Below are 18,107 nucleotides of genomic sequence, written 5' to 3'. Positions count from 1 at the left end.
ACCCACTTAGTCAATGTATCCACATTATTGATGATTACTTATCTAAAATGTCATTGGTGAACACCAATTCTCAACCGTACAATATCGTCGCAATATCGACATCGAGGTATTTGGTCAAGAATATCGTGATTTCTGATTTCCTCCATATCGCCCAGCCCTAGGTAAAGGTAACACAAAACTATCGACAGGGATCGCAAAACTTGATGCGAGGGAATGCAAAAGCATTACGAGGTAAAAAAAAAATATATAAACTCCCGCCGTGACCTTTCGGGGGCTCCCCACTGCTCACCTGTACATAGAGGTTTTTTCCCACTCGGTGAATTCTGATTCGATGGAGTCGTCCGTCTGCCAGGTTAGTGAGGACGGGGCTGAACACGTCTGGACTCCTGTCTGTCTGAAGGTGATACCATATCTGCAGACTCCCTGGACACAAAGCATGAAAAGACATCCTTTCAATGGTCCCTGTGTAAAAATCCCCATCTGTGCCACAGACTCAAGTCCAGTCCACTGACATGAAAACCCTACTTTGGCTTCAAGTATTTGAACATTGCATTATAATGCCAAATAGGGGAAGAGAATAGACCTCTTTACCGAAATCATTTGGCTGCTGCTGCTTATATATAAATAGACTGCTGTATCTAAACTTCTTCAATTGCTTTTTGAGATACACAAATATTTATCTCATAGCGCTTCGCTCCCACACAGAATACGTCAATATGTGCTCAGTGTTCCTCCCACACACACAATCGTTGCCAGATCAAAGAGTCAGATAGCTATGCATTGTCAAGTGAAGCCGGGTCAATATTACAATTCCCGGTCGGTAGGTGAAGGGCTTTGTGAAGTGATTCATTTCAAATCCTGAGAGTACTCCTATAGATGAAGGTCACTGTGGATGAAGTGTCTCCTCTGCTCTTCAGTGTTTACCGAGACCCGAGGAACATGGGAGTTCTGATTTACCACAAAAGAGTGTCTTAGGACACTGACTCTGACTCTGACTCTGACTAACAACTGCACTGTCACTCAATATGATACTCGGAAGTTTGGATACAGCTTAAAGGCTGTCAGCTTAAAGCTTTGAAGTCTTTTTGGTGTCAGAAACTGAAAACGCTGAGATATGGCTTTGACAGCAGGAAATACTTTGTAACAAGTGAGGACCTTTTTCTGGATTTTTCTCAAGACCTAAAGCAGGTCAAGACAGTTTAGGCCATTTGCAGTTGGGTCTTTTTAAAAAATGTTCTCCTTTGGATATACAAGGACTTGCATTGTGCATATGTTCTCGTGTAATGTGTAGGACTGAAGAAAGATGCAGAGGAGGAGCAGAACCGCGTTGGGTAAATATATTCATTAGCCCATAATCAGTTTGCACAAAGTTGTGGGGGCGGCTCCGGTATTATATTCATGCTGGCAGCAGCAGTTAAGATACACATTAGCTGTCTGTTCACTGTCAGCCACACTTTCTGTTCTGCTCAACACCTTTCAACATGCAGATGAACTTGAGATTTCCCAAGAATTATTTTGAGGTTTTCATATGGTAACGTGTTAATGAAGTGGCACCTGGGTGGCTCACCTGGTGGAGCGCGCGCCCATATGTAGAGGTTTAATCCTCGACGCAGATGCCGCGGGTTCGACTCTGCCCTGTGGCCCTTTGCTGCATGTCATTCCCCCTCTCTCTCCCCTTTCATGTCTTCAGCTGTCCTATAAGAATAAAGGCCTAAAATGCCCAAAAACTAATCTTTTAAAAATAAAGCTCCACTACACCTATGTGACGCACACTCTAGTGAAGCCTATCGAAATACACACACAAGTGAGCCATGTCGCTGTGTGTGACGTAGTGTTTTTCCTGCATTGCATTATGATTTGGTAAAAGCATGCTGCATGCTTATTGGCTCACTGCCTAAAAGTGTCAAAGTTCGGTCCCCAGCCCTAGCAGAGACACCCCATATTTCCACAATGCTGCTGTAAACCCGTTTTAAGTGAATCAGGCCAGTTTAAATGTAACACATTTAATGTTACTTTTAATATTTTCCTGTATAACCCTAAAAACAAAATGGATGTCCTTGCAATCGGTTCTTGCTGGAGGTTAAAAGTAACCCTACCCTGGTAGCTGGAGTGCAATGGGATTTAGATTGAATCCTTTTCATTTAAGTGGATTTTTCTGCCTAAAAATGACAACCTCTGGTATATCTCGTTTGTGGTGCAAATGTAAAGTGGACCAGCCCACTGTCAAGGCAGCAATCTCTTATGTATTTATGCAAAATTATTTGGTAACCATGGTAACACATTTGTGTCAGCCTGTGACTGCAGGGATTTTTCCTGAAAATCTGAAACTGATAAAAAAAAAAAAAAAAGTTACATTAGAGAACAGTGTTAGGATTGCGTCCTTCCTCAACAACCCCTAAAAATAAGACCCATGTCCTATTTTGGTCTTGTTTCTACCCACCTGTCATTATTTACTTCATATGAGATCCAGTTGAAGTTTAACGTTCACACTCACCTATTACTTTGTGTCTTTCTATCACCAGACATTTTTTTATTTTTTGTATATATACATACACATACGTACACAGACGTGTACACATATACACACATGTATACACATACAAAGATACATAAAATGACAATGACTTGGAGAGAACAAAGACAAAAAAGACAAAAAATAAATAAAAATAAAATAATAATAGGGGGTTGGTTTAGTCTTTACTTATCTTATGCTTGTTACTATGCTGTAGTAAGTTGTGATGTGCTTTAATACAAACTACATATTTCAATGAGATACAACACTAATTTGTTAACTATGTCGTCTGTTGTCTTTAGGACGTGGCTGCTAAAAAAGGTGACCATATTAAATTATACTCATCTAGAGAGTGTACAAGATTACTCTTTCAAGTTTAGCTATTTTCAACAGTGCATCTATCCAGTCTTGAATTTGTGGAGCACTGCTTTCTCTCCATTTACAAAAAATCTGCTTTTTGGCAACAGCAGAGGCTACCGACATCCACTTATTGTGATATTGATTAGGCAATCTTGATATAACCCCTATTATACAGAGTGCACGGTCAGGTTGGATACAATTTTTTGACACGTCACAGATTTTTCTGAAAACTTCAACCCAAAAATGTCGAACAGTAACACATTCCTATATCATATGTAGGTATGACCCTTTATCAGATGAACATTTCCAACAAGTGTTGTCTGGCCTAAGTCCAGCCCTCCACATCCTATTGGGAGTCCAAGGATACCTGTGTATTGTTTTAAGCTGAGTTACTTTAAGTGAGACATTTTTAGATATAGACTGAGCTCTTCTCCAGACTTCGCTCCATTCCTCCTCAGTTATATCACATCTTAGATCCATGGCCCAAGCCCTTTTAAGAGCAGGAAAGTTAGATGATATTACATTTATAACCTCTTTATAGATATTTTTATAAAAATGTAAAATATCTTTTACAAGTAAACATTTATCCCAAAAGGATGTTTTAGGCGGTTCTTTTGCATGATTCCTATAGGTAGTAATTGCACTTCTCAGTTGGAGATAGCTCCACCAAGGTATTTGTTTAGGAGAGATTTCTGAGTTTATTTCTGCATATGCTTTAAACCCTTTATCATTATAGAGATCAGCTACTTTATTAATCTTATCCCCATATAAACAGTGCCATCTAATTTGTTTTCCACCTATCGTAACAGATGGGTTATCCCAAATTGGTGTCCATGGGGACTGTGCCACAGACTATTTTGTATATCTGTGTAGCTTTTTCCAGATATAATAGACAAAGCTTAAGCTTTCATCCTCTCTAATAGTAATAGCCAAAGGGTAAAGAGCCAGTACAAACAGTAACGGGGAAAGAGGACACCCCTGTCTGGTTCCTCTATAGAGTTTAAAACTAGAGGATGCCAGGCCATTTGTTACAACTGAGGCATTAGTCCCTGAATACAGGCTTCTAATGCATCTTATAAAAAGGACCAAATTCATAAGAATTCAAAACTTTAAATAAATAGCCCCACTCTACCCTGTCAAAAGCCCTGTATGACTGCGGGAGGTACCTGTAACCCATTTCATATTAAGTAATTGCCTTATATTATCCACAACAGAGCGATTTCTTAAAAACCCATCCTTTGTCAAGATGCACTAGGTTGGATATCACCTTCTCCAATTTATTTGCTAACACTTTAGCCAACATTTTAATATCACAATTCAGAATTGATAGAGGGCGCCAGCTCTCACATAGACTTAAATCTTTGTCTTATTTGGGAATCACAATTATAGAAGCTGTTTTAGAGATTCCAGAAAAAGATCCTTCTTGGATAACATTATTAAAATGAGCCAAAAGCAAAGGAGTGAGTTTTTTTTATGAAACATTGCGTAGAATTCTTTAGGGAAACCATCTTGACCAGGCGATTTCCCAGAAGCCATTTGATGGATATCTTTCTTAATTTCATCAATTGTAAAATAATTTTCCAACATATTTCTTTCATCAGTACTAATATAAGGTATTTGTATACGATAAAGAAAAAGCTCCATGTTCTGGTCTGGGGATAGTTGGTCGGGAGCAGCAATATCTGATTTGTATAATTTTTCATAATACTCTTTAAAGTTTTTCAGCTTTGCTAGTAAGTAAAAAATGAAGCTGAAATCTAAGTCTTGACAAAGTGCTCATGTTTCCCACTGAGGGTTTCATAAGCGCTTCAATCTCAGCAATTTTTAGCTGAGCTTCAATTTTCTTTTGTGTTTCTATCCTCACTCTATTTTTCCGTGATTGAGAGACAATTATTTGACCTCTAATATATACTTTGAGTGTTTCCCACAGTGTATCACCAGACATACGTTGTGACTTGTTTTTTTTTTTATAAACAGATTTTTTACAATCTACACCTGTCTCAGAACTCTCTGCAAACCATGTCTCTGTTGTGGAGCCGTTTTACAGTCAGACAGAGAGGTTAAGTAAAACAGGATGCTGACATAGTTAATTACTACTAATTAATAGAGATCAGCACTGTATAGCCAGCTTGCTTTTGGTCAAAACATTTGCACTGATTCCACAATTCGAAAAACAAGAATCTTAAAAAAATAACGAAAACAGGAAAAATTTGAAGTTATTTACTTCACCCCCACGAGCAAATCCACAAATTGCCTATTGGGTTGCAAAAATTGTAAATAATTGAGCATGTAAGCAACGAACATCTCAGCTGGTTTAATCACTGAGCTACTTGGCTGGAAAAAAAGTTTTTATCCCGAGCAATCGTGTACCTGAAAGCAACATTTTGACCTCACTGTCATCATGTGGAATCACATCGCAATTTTATCACATCACTGTGGGCTTCATATGTCAAACAGTAGGTTTCCATCCAAATCATCGCTGCCGTATGGCGATGTAAAGTTTGAACCATGTAGTATTTTATACAACCATGGAACTGTTAAATTGCTAATATTATGCTTTGTGGCTTTTTCCCTTTCCTTTGTTGTGTTATATATCTTTTTTGTGCATGTTATAGGTTTACAAAGTGAAAAAGCCCAAAGTCCACCCCAAAGGGACTTACCATCTCCAACAGAAAACACTGTTCACCAACTGCTCCAAACAGCTCTGTTGTAGTCCAGCCTTTACTTCAGAGACAAACGTGGTCACTTTGTAACACACGTTATAATGCTCGCCTAGCTGCTAGCATGGCACTCCCTCATACTCTGCTTCTGACTGGCTAGTAGTCCTTACCTAGCTACTGCGCATGTGCGACTCCCAACAAAGATGGAACAGACGTGTGATGCCTCACTCTGTAGCTAAAACAGAGAGCTCAACACACAGGGTGAAAAGAGGAGCTGCAGCAATGTGCAGTACAACAAAAATATGGTGTTTTTTGAAAATTAAACCATGTAAACCTATTCTGATTTAAACTCTAAATACAATTATGAACCTAAAAATGAGCATAATATGAGCACTTTAAGCAGCATTGCTTTGGTTGAGTTAACATGGTGGAAGATGTTTGCTAACCATGCAGCTGCTAAATGTATCTGTCTGGCTGCATAGACTGAGTTAATGTTTTCTCCACCTCGGCGATAAAGGCTACAGATAACATTCAAAGAAGTATAGAAATACTTAATTATATATGCCATTGCCATAAGTTATTACTGTGTGGCAAGTCTTTTTTTCTTTCATGCTATTAATGAAAAAACCTGTATGTACCATTCTTGGCGAGGATGACAGCGATGTATTGCTGGCTGAAGGTGCTGACAGTGAGCAGCATGGCCGGCCGCTGGGAGGTGACGAAGCTGAAGGCCACGTCCTCTCTGGCTCTGCTGCTGCTTTCTGTGGAAACACTCGAGGCCTTCGAGCTTCTGTTCTGCATCACTGAGAAGGGCTCCTGGAAGGTGTAGGTCACTGAGGACTCCATGTCGAAGGACACTGACACCTCTGCACACACAGAGACACAGAGGAAGAAAAAAAAAATGTCAGAGAGAGCTCTGTTACAACTCTTTCTGAAACAAGATTAAAAGACTGAAAGCCAGCTCATGGCCTCTAGAGGCCGCAATGTTCATTACGCCTCAAAATATAAAAGCAACAACACAACCTCATCGAAAGCGGGGTAAAAAAAAAAAGTAGTTTGTTCCCAATGGGTGAAGCTACAGGGAAGGCACTGTTTGAATGAAAATCTGTCCAAATACAATGTTTTTCTTCAGAGGTGTAGCAGTGTGTATATGCAGGGACACGAGAGAGCTCAGGTGGATTTTTACTGTATACCTAGCCAGAGATACGCATTAGTCTCTATTTTGCAGAGCAAAGCTGCAGCAAAACATAATGTATTTTGTGGCCTTTTTATGCACACAGGAAATTTCTGTTCCCTGACTTTCCCTGAGAAAAAGTGTTGTCTATAAACTAACTGACTCACTGAAAATGGATGAGCAACTATCATACACACGCACTGCTACAAATGTGAAGCAAACACATCAAATCACATTATTAAACGTCATCTCCATGAAAAAACACCCAGACCTAATGTTGACAACAAACCAGCGGCTGCAACAGACATTCAGTTCCCTCAACAGACATTCAGTTCCCTCAACAGACATTCAGTTCCCTCAACAGACATTCAGATCCCTCAACAGATATTCAGTTCCCTCAACGAAACTCACCTAACAAGCCAGCTTGTGCGTATTCTGTGTTTTGTTGTGTGAAAAAAAAAGCCACATTTCTTACCTAACAAATTAAAATACATAGCTCCTGGAGTTAAGAGAGAGTAGCGGAGTGTATAAAAGATTGAAGCCACAGTATGTCAACATACTAAGATGCCATTACATTACTGTCTTGACATTGCTGCAATTACACATGTACAATGAGAGGGCCTCAGTAGTACCACAGTCTCTGCTAATAGCACATTCACTGATAATCTCTAGGCAACTGCTGCATATAATTGCTACGTAAAGTACTAATATATTTATAACCTGAATAAATACCAGAATATCAAACTGACAAATTGCTTTTCAAAGACGCAACATTCCTAGTTTAATCTCACACTTGCTTTTAATGTGGCGTACTTTCATTTTGTCAAAACTTCAGAGCTTTGAAAAGCTGCCATCATTCTATCACATAGCTGAAAGCATTTATTTAAGAAGTGCATTTTACTCCTGAAAGTTGAACTCCCAGAGAGACATAGATCAAAGTGAGAGTCAATAACCTATAGGTGACACATCTGACAGGCAGCACAACAACACAGCTAACTGTCGTTTTACTATATTCTTTTCATTTTTTCCTCCATAAATCAATGCTATTGGTCACCCTTTATGTCCGTCCGTGGGTTTTTACAAAATTATGAAACAGTCACGAAGTGATTCCGTCTAACTTTGTCTGTGAAAAATGGCTCAAGAAAATGTTTTCAAATCAGCCTTTTTTCCTTTCCTGAAAAAATACCGTTTTGGACATTTTTGCCCAACAGTAACGGCATTTAACACAATGAGCAAGAGGAAACTGTGTGGTCTGTCCCATTTGCAGCCAGAAATGTCCATCTCTTGTTCAGGATACGTCTTTAAACTATTTCTCTCTACCGTGTCTATAGGGCTCTTTTCTCAGCCTGCTGCTCTGTTGGATTTCAGTTGTGTTGGTGTCTGTGCTCTCTTCTGTGCTCCCATACTGCAGGAGATAATTTGGTCTAATGCATTTTAAATGTGCTTGGAGTCTGGAGCCAGGACAAGTATTAATTGCCTCTTGCATTACTTGCATTTTTATTGATGCGCTGTAATGGAATAACCTTGGCAATGATTGATTATTTGTTGCAATCAACATTAACCTAATCAAATGACATTAATGGTGAAGCTTTTGTCGTCGATCAGCACTCACCTTGATTACAGGTGGTTCCACCATAGGCGGACTGGGAGCAGTCGCACACGTAGCCGTTGCTCTTCTCGATGCACCTCCCTCTGTTGTGGCAGAGGCTGCTGGAGCCGCTGCAGTAGCCGGGACAACCTGAGGTCACTCCCGGCGTCATCTTGGCCCTCTCCTCCAGATCGAAGCTGGCGCCGTTGACGGTCAGAGTCCTGATGCAGCCCAGGAAGCCTCTCTGCTGGGATGCCGTTCCTCCTGAGACGAGAACAGTTTAGTCAGGGTTTTCTCCTGCATAGAGGAATTTCTGGCGCCCCCCCAAAAAGAGGCTTTAGCCAGCCCCAAAGGAAAATCACCAGCACCAAAATGATTAGAACTGAGAATTAAAAATAGTAATTCAAATCCTCTCTAAATGCTTTTAAGAGCAATTTACCAAACAACTGTTACCCTCTGAAGTCTAAGGGCATTTATAGATATCTTCTTGAATTCTCCTTTTAAGGTATATGCATATAACCTGATCCCCATGTGTTTCATATTAAAATGTTCAGAACAAACTCATCTTTCTGGAAAGTGACGCCCAAATTAGTTCCAGAGCAAAGTGTAAAGAGATATATACCTACACTCAATTGTTTTGGCGCTTGAAATGAGTTTACAAAAGTCTTGGGTTCCGGCCCCTGCAGCTCATTCAGAACGCGGCAGCTCCACTTGTCTTCAACCTCACACTACACCTCTCCTCCGCTCTCTTCACTGGTTACCAGTTACTACCAGCATCCGCTTCAAGACACTAGTACTTGCAGACAGGGCCACGAACGGATCAGCCCCAGCTTACATCCAGGACATGGTCAAACCCTATACCCCAACCTGCCCACTCTGCTCTGCATCAGCCAACCTGCTTGCTGCTCCCTCACAGCCGGGGACAACTAATCATTTAACGAAATACCGACTGATTGCTGTCCTAAATGGTGGAATGAGCTCCCCATTGACATCAGGACGGCCGAAGGCTTACGTATCTTCTGACGAAGGCTAAAAACACATCTCTTCCGACTGAACCTCGGATAAAAACAAAAACAAAACAAAAAATATATATATACATACATACACAGTATATATTCTTAAAGCTGCACTTCATGGCTCTTTGTAGTTTACTTATTTAAAACTAATGCACTTACTACTTGTTGTCTGGAGTTTGCACCTTCAAGGTTGAAAGCACTTAATTGGAAGTCGCTTTGGATAAAAGCGTCAGCTAAATTACATGTAATGTAACAAAAGTAGCGTAATATATGAATAAAATAGTAAATACACTTCTAAAATGATATTTTGTAATATCGCTTTTTGAGTAGGAGCGTTGTCAAACATCGCTTGGACTCGCCAGTGCTTCTCAGAGGGTTAAACAAGCAGAACAGAAACTTAAAAGCTAATCTTAGTTTTATCTCCAAAGTCAGGCTGGTGATTTAATTAAATGTTAATTTAATTTTTTTTAACCAGTTTTGTTAATTTGGTGTTTTATTTTCCTTAAGCTTAATATACATATTTGTTTATGAAATTGTCAGAAATAAGAGGTAAATGCATAGACTTCTGTCAAATAAGGTAACACAGACTCTTTACGTTTACTGTATGCGGACTGATCATGCTTACTGCCATGCGAAGTCCCCCCCTCCTACCAAAAGGCCCATTCTGAGCCAGGAAAAACCCTGTTAGTCACATCTAATGCTCGCTGTCTATGCTACGAAGCATCTGTGGTGATTTGACAACGATGATTCCCTTTGCTGATGAGGATTTACTTAATTACACTTCTGCATCTGGGGCAAATCTGCAGGCACCTAAGCCTGTGAAACCTCATTAAGACCAAATATACAACGGAATAAACTAGACGGGTTTCCAAGAGGCATCACTGTGAGATGCACATAGAAAATAAACGTTTGCGTTGATGATTTACGCTTCACACAGGTGGGAGACTGATGACTTTTAATTAAAATGTATCACATTGTTACTCATCTCAGAAAACAAACGCATACGAATAGGTGGGTATAATTTCCTTACATGATCCCCTGAGACTGATACTCATAACATAAAGCTTCATAATACATATTTTTAATTTGTCTGGCATATTTCTAGTGTTATATTTTGATGACACAAACAGCAGGGATTCCATACATGCTTATGTTACTATTGTTGATATTTAGAGACACGTCTTTCATGCTATTAATCTGGTTGCTGCTGATGGTCTGGGACACACACACAGGTCCTTTCTCACTACCTGAAAGAGCCAACTTTGTGTAGTCTGGGTTAGTGCTGCTAGCTGCCGTTTCTCACTGTAATTCAATGTGTCAGTGTTAGCTAGCTTTAGCTGACAGATGTCTATCACAAAAGGTCATTTTTCTTATTTCCATCAAGTTGCTTTATTCCTACTGGATGTGCTAAAATGTCTACATATAGGCTAAAAGATGTTTTCAGCCCCTATATGTGTTTGATACAGCCTTTTAGTGTAATTACAGTATAATTATAAAGAAACATTACATAGTAAAATTCAACTTATGTTACTTAAAGAACAGGATGTAGCTGTCACTGTTAAAATAAAAAATAAAAATGTATGGAGCCTTTTAATAAATAATGAAAGGAACTACATTACTACTACGATTTATGGCATGCAGACAGGAAGAGCATATGTTTTCAATTTCTTGGAACTTGTACGCCAGTTAAAAAGGAAGCAGGAGGAGATTTTTCTTTTGAGAATTTTATATTTATTTATTTCGTTTATTTATTACATTTTGTGGTAATGGTCGATACTGGGACAGGATCAACGAAAAGAAATAGAAAAGACTTTAAAAAAAAAAAAGCAGACGCGGGAATTGAAAGGATTCCAAACTGATCCTGATTGGGCCCTCCATCATCGACAGGTATGTAGTATTTTATCTATGAAATACATTGCAAGGCGTGGTTTTACAGCAATATATGATTTTACATTAGTGGCTAAAACAAATTCTACTTTGTTTCATCAATGTCATAAAAATTGGCTTTAAAAATAAGCTTCCAAAATGAATGCACGAGCTAGCCAGATTGTAATCTATATATCGACGACGTTTCATTTCCACGATTACTCCGGTGCCGCCGGAAATTCCGTCGGATTTCCCTCACCTTCCGCTTCCTTTGTGTTGGCATTCTAAACTCCGGTGGATTTCTGAGGACTATGGTTAACCGCTTCTCAGATCTCTGCAGGGTAAATCCAGACAGCTAGCTAGACTATCTGTCCAATCTGAGCTTTCTGTTGCACAACTAAAACAACTTATGAAAGTGCACGCGTTCCACCAAAACAAGTTCCTTCCCGTGGCTATTTTGCAGCGGCACCGTGGCTCCGTCCGGTGCTTAGCGCCGCCCAGGACGATTGTGATTGGTTTAAAGAAATGCCAATAAACCAGAGCATGTTTTTCTCCCATCCCGGAATGCTGTGTGGACTAGCCAGACCCTCCTCCGCAGCGCTGTGGAGGAAGGTCTGGCAGTGCGAGGCTAGCCAGATCTTTACGATACGAGGCGGTGGTGCTCACGGAAACCAACACAAAACACAATCAACACAAAATGAAAGTTCCTTGTGGTTGCTTTAATAGTGTTACATAATATACTGTGAAGCTATTGAATATTTTAAACAGTAATAGTGCTACAGTATGTGGAGTAGGTGATAAATTCACCATTAATTGCAGTGTACTGAGCTTAAATATTGTATTATCGTCACATTCCTCAGGCTGTAAGACTCCTATACTCATCCTCTGTACTCCATCATAAAAATGGCTTTTGTTTTGTTTTTCTTGTGTAGCACAAAGGGACTACAAATAGCATTTTTTTTTTTTTTTATCAACCCTGTGTTGTAAAATGGCAATAAACAAACCATGTAACCTTGTGTGTGACCAACAAGCTACATCTTCAGCCAAATAGTGCTTTATTTAAGGATGTGTTAAACGTCTCAGGCCAAATACGACAGGAGTGTAAATGTTATTTTTTAACCTGTCTGGTTAGGTCATGGTAGGTTATGCACAACATGGATTTAGAGTACCATGTAGGTACAATCATAGAATGGTATTTTGTCTCATTGAATTTATAGTATGTTCTAGATTTTATTTCTTTAGGGAGCTTTTTATTTTATAAAAGTTTTTGTCATCTACTTTTTCAAACAAGCAATACGTTTTAAAATGGCAGGGACATAATAACATATTCATATTAACATTATCTTCTGAGAGAATATCCTAAAATTATATCTTTGTGCGTTCTTATGAAAACAATTACATCTTCACCTAATGACAAGTTCATCGGAGATCAACAGAGGATTACTGCTTCCATTTGTCATTTCACTCCTCTGATAAATTATTTCTGAAAGTAAATGACCCATTAAGCGCATGAACTGTAGGCCTTGGGTAAAATGGAGAACACGTGGAAAAAAAAGACATTTTTAAATGGAGTCTGTCCCCTCCAGAGGCCTGGTGTATTATTAAGAAGACACATTAAAATGTCAGAGAGAGGTGAAAGGCTGCTGGAGAAATGTAAGAGGAGAAAGAAAGCAGCCAGGCTCCTAACCGGAGCAATAATGAAAAAATAATATAATACATTAGCTCTTCACAGCAGCTTACAGGGCAGGTTTGTATTTTTTCAAGTAATAGTTTAATAGTAATTGTTAGCTGTAATCACTTCTCTCTCCATTTTAGCTGTGAAGAGATACTTTAAAGTGTGACTACATTGTGAGAAATTGGGGACAAAATCCTGTCTTTGCTCCGTTAACAATTCACAATAAAGTTCAGCCACAGCAAATATGGGACTTTTGTCGAAGCCTCGTGTTAGCTTCAGTTGTACTTAAGAATGCATTTTGGCACAGAGCGAGCATCCTGGACCTTTTTTCTTCTTCCCATTTCTCACGGTGTAGTTGTGCTACGAAAGGATCACTTCAAGGCCAGTTCGGAGAGGAGGAATGATTACGACGAGCAATAACTCTTTCAGAAGTATATGTTATTGTTGTATTAAGGCATCTGAACCTTTCCTTCAAAGCTGCACCAATCAATATTTTTATATCAACAATGGCAAAAATGTGAAAGGTGTTGTTCCTGGTGATAAACAGACAGAGAATTATCCCCTGACTCTGTATCTTTCAGCTCATTGTTTTGGTTTTAATTAAATGGCAAATTACACTTTGGTTCACTCTCACTAACCTAATTTCTAGCAGCAGTTTTGTTTAGCACTACCTGCCTAGCACCAAACAGCACAGACAAATTAGCGAATAGCTGCTGAACACAGTGGAGCGTTTAGCAGCTAAAGAGCCAGATATTTTCCCTGAGGAGTCTCCGGAGAGCTTAGGTGGAGAGAAAACAAAGCTAAAAGGAGAGCTAATGTCAGGCGACTTTTATAAGGTGATAATATATCAATGTTCATTCACTGCAACCCGCCCTCCCCACCACCCCCACCAACAACAAAAAAAAAATAAAAAATCAATTAATGCAGGTTTAAATAAACCCGTCTCTGGTGGAAGTATAAATTCAGTCTGACAGCGAGCCTACCTACAAACAGCTGGCTGCTGAGCCGTAGGCGGAGGTGTCCGTCAGCCGGAGCCTCCAGGAAGCGGAGGGGGAGCTGGTCGACCTGCAGGGAGGCCTCCTTCACGTTGCGCTCTGCCCTCACGTAGTGCCACTGTCTGTCATTCAGAGGGAGGTGGGACTTCACAGACAGGACCGCTGGACCGTTTCCCACATCAAAGGAGAAAGTCACCACTGAGGGAGCTGGAGGGCCAGTGGGGAATATCAGACACACACACACACACACACACACACACACACACACACACACACACACACACACACACACACACACACACACACACGCCAGGTCAGAGTGAATGTGATATTAGGTTTTTTATGTTCCTCTCTATCCTCACTTTCTGATGCAATGTGATACAATGCTGCTGGGAAAACTTGATGACCTGAATAGATTTATGAGGGGGCCCAGCTGACAGCTTGTCAATATTTCACAACGTCTGCGATGCTGCAGTAATACATAATGGCTCCAAATATCCTGAGAACTTCTCCCTCAGGTTTGTGAAGAAAACACACTGTAATCAACTATTTCAAAACCCTTTTAACACCCACAATAAATACACTAATGCACTGCTGAGGACTGGATAAGTACTTGATCACGTCCCTGAGTCCTTTAATGCATAATCCTAAAAACCTTATAACTGCAGTGTATTTCTTTATTAGTGCTCATGTAAACAAGTCAATCTTTTGCATAGGTATATTTGATTTGCAGCGTTTCATCTCCTCGTTCCTCCAGTAAGTCTACAAGGTTATCTTTAAAACCATCTGGTGTGTTTATTAAGGACTTCAGCTTCACTACATGGGTAGTAAGAAATGCTTTTAATGTCTCCTGCCACAGCATGACATAGCTGTTGACGGTGTCATTAGGATTACATCACGCTGTGCAGACCTGACAGACTGCTTCTCGGGAAAATTAAACTGTCAACTACAGTACACCTAGCATTACCATCCGGGAAAAGCAAAAAGAAAGGAAATCACTAACAGCTTTTGTGGGTGTTGTCATGTATGGCTATTTTTTGCATTCTGTGCTCATGTACTTGTCATGAACTTCTCTTTCTCTACTTCTCTTCTCAACATCGACTCACAGCTGAGCTCCACTCTGATGAAGTCCTTGAGGCCCTGGTTCTCCAGAAAGACTCCTGAAGGAGTGCTCGTCTTGAAGTAGAAGGAGATATCAGAGGCGAGCTCAGCCTGTAGGGTGGGGAAGTAGAGGTAGGAGGACTCCTGGTAGAAAGATGCTGCGTTCCATATAGACTCTGAAAGAAAAGGAAAGATGAAAGTGAAGTAGGGTAGCAACAAACAGATTATCTTTCTTATTAATTCATCTGCTGATTATTTTCTAGATTAATTCATTGGTCTATAAAAAGATTGAAAAATGTCTATCCCAGTTTCTTAAAGTCCAAGGTGATGTCTTTAAATGTCTTCTTTTGTCAGCCCCCCAAAATATATTAATTTTAATGACATTAAAGAGAGAAAAGCACGTCTGCCTTTTTTTAAGATTAAGATTTTTTGTATGATTGGTTTTTGGGCATTTTAGGCCTTTATTATATAGGAGAGCTGAAGATGTGAAAGGGGCGAGAGAGGAGGAACAACATGCAGCAAAGGGCCACAGGTTGGAGTTGAACCTGCAGCCACTGCAACAAGAACTTGGCCTTTGTACATGGGATGCACGCTCTACCAGGTGAGCTATTCAGGTATCTGCTATTGTTGTTGTGAAAAAATTACTTGAACAATTAATCGATTATCAAAATAAGTTGGAAATATTCTGTCGATCAGCTAATCGTTGCAGCTCTAAAGTAAAGTGGAGGTAGGAAGACTCCTGACTGGAGGAGGCTATAGGTACCAAATAAGGAATCTCATTTATTAGAAAGAAGGGGCAGGAGTGCTTCTGGTATCCTTTTAACCACTGGTGCTCATGGAAGGGAATGCAATTCACAAAAAGGAAGAATTATGATGAAAAAGACAAAAAAAATCAAGTCCAGTCACTCAAGGTTGGTAGACACTGTGTAGACTACACCCTGAGGAAGGCTCAAGCCGACACGCGTTGGTGTATTTTTAATTTCTTGCCCTATTTATTAAAGGCATTTTATCACTTTTTGGAACCAACCTTGAGTGCCTGGATTTTTTATGACTTTTCTTTGTCATAATTCTTCTTCCTTTTTGTGAAGGAATCTCATTAGTCCATTTTTTTTCCCCTCACTTGCATCGATTCCTCACATTTGCAACGACGAAATACGAAAAAGGAGTTCATGGAATCTGATCTGTCACCAGTGTTTCCGGTGTTACCTTCTGGTGGGAAACAGGACATAAACGTTGGTCTCTGATGTCAAAAAGTCACACAATTTGTACACCTGACCGTCTCAAGGTTTTGCAATGGTATAACAACATGACTCTATTTGGTTTCCATTGAAAGAGCACAGCCGTTATTTGCAGAATTGCAAAAGGGGGTCAATTGTCAGGAAAACATCAATAACAGATAATAGTTTCCGAGCATTTGAACCAACAACCAATGCTATCGTTTCTGTGGTGAGACAGTTCTTGCATTTCACATTGTATGAAGATTTCCACCGGGTGCCAGCTTTTTTTTGGAGCACATAAAACATTTCCATAACTTGTGTTCGGAGAGCTCCTTGTTGTGGGATGCGCTGTGGTACCAAGGTTAAATGATAATGTCAAAAAAGTAAATCAGTTTCTCATATTAAAATGACTATGTCTGAGAGAAGGAACAAATGACTATTTCAAGGGAATAATATTGTCTAGTAACTAAATGCAAATTACCAAAGCTATTTCTACTGTCAGCAAAGTGTTTGACATACAGTACAATTATTTGCATAAAGAAAAAACTCATTTAAAGTGCATGTTCATACAGTCATTATATAATAGTTCAGCTCATGATAAGAATGTCTCATAATGTGTAGAACTTAGAAAGTAATAAGAAGAAAACAAACTAAAATAGGTCACATCACAGGTATATTTTCTCTGGAAATTCTAGATGTCTTGTGCAAAATTTTAGACATATTTGATGTCTTCAGGAAACTTGGAATTAAAATAAAACCGTGGGGGGTCTGAAGTACATTTGACTGCAGATAAGATACTAAAAATCCCCTACCCTTAGCCCACAGCTCACTGTGGGACATGAGGCAGTAAATATCTACAACCTCTTTCATGTTCCAGTGCTGCTGTGCAGCTCTGCCACCCGGTGTGTCTCCTCTCCATTTTGGCACCCTTGTCTGGCTGCACAACATGAATTTGTAAAGACGGACATACTGGCAGGTCCAGCAGATTTTATGAGGTTATCAGCCAGTTGTCCGACTTGTAACAGAACAGATTAATTTAAATTTTCTATCCATGGATAAACACATGAGGCGTAAAGGACATCATCTGAGCCTCTGATCAACCCTAAACCTGGGAAACAAGGCCTCCATCTGCAACCTAATCTGGCACAGTAGCTTCAAAACTGAGGTGATCACCTACTGTCTCCATAACAACGCAGAGGGCCGATGTGGTAGACGGCCTGCGAGCCCGTTCTGTTGGTGTCTCCAATCACTATCTGGCTCACTGGCAGGTGGTCTTTATAGGAGAGGATTCCTGTGTCATTGGCCCTGTGGCACACAAAACAGAAACGAATAAATAGCAACACAGTGCCCTTGGGGTGGATGCTGTCTGGGGGTCCGGATTAAGGCATCCATTCTTCTGCATTAGCACAGAACGCAGAGTAAACACATTAAAAAGGGAGCAATCTATCACAATGCAGACAACTGCCTCTGGAAATATGCAAACTGAGCGGAATCGAGAGGAGCTTTGCAGCGGATTAACAAACGATAAACAAAGACATTCAGAGCGTCTAACCTAAAACTATAATGCAGCCTTTTGTTTTTTTCCTTCAGTGCTTGAAAAGTATGATTAGATTGGTCACGGTGTATGAAACACTGGTGTATGAAATTGTTAAGGAAATTCGGACTAAATCTGTCTCAAAGTACTGCAGAGAGACGAGAAGAATAACACTAAACAGATTCTGGACTCTGTGCTGCTGTGGGGGGGAATTACTAGAATAGTTGGGGCTTTGTAAATTATAGAGTGTGGTCTAAACCTACTCTATCTGTAAAGTGTCTCGAGATAACTCTTGTTATGATTTGATACTATAAATAAATTGAATTGAATGGTTTTAGTGATTTATGAATGTTCTCTCCGAATTGATTTTTGCTGAATGTCTAAATGATTCATTGACTAATTAATTAAT

At 39.8% G+C, this 18,107-nt stretch overlaps 1 protein-coding gene across 1 annotated transcript in view; it reads right to left on the bottom strand.

Annotated features, from left to right (window-relative positions):
• The window catches only part of LOC144525577 (contactin-associated protein-like 5), a 107,214-nt gene that overhangs the window by 10,878 nt on the left and 78,229 nt on the right, over positions 1-18,107 (bottom strand). Inside the window, exons 15-20 of the mRNA XM_078262537.1 lie at positions 17,342-17,469; positions 14,953-15,123; positions 13,835-14,053; positions 8,319-8,558; positions 6,171-6,398; positions 290-423 (exon numbers count right to left, since the gene is read on the bottom strand). Coding sequence (XP_078118663.1) covers positions 290-423; positions 6,171-6,398; positions 8,319-8,558; positions 13,835-14,053; positions 14,953-15,123; positions 17,342-17,469 — 1,120 coding nt within the window. The remainder of the gene's footprint in view (positions 1-289; positions 424-6,170; positions 6,399-8,318; positions 8,559-13,834; positions 14,054-14,952; positions 15,124-17,341; positions 17,470-18,107) is intronic.

This window comes from Sander vitreus, chromosome 11 (genome assembly GCF_031162955.1).
Source record: "Sander vitreus isolate 19-12246 chromosome 11, sanVit1, whole genome shotgun sequence".
NCBI classification, from domain to species: Eukaryota; Metazoa; Chordata; class Actinopteri; order Perciformes; family Percidae; genus Sander; species Sander vitreus.
The sequence above is the reverse complement of the archived record's forward strand: the minus strand, read 5'-3'. Positions and strand labels throughout refer to the sequence as shown.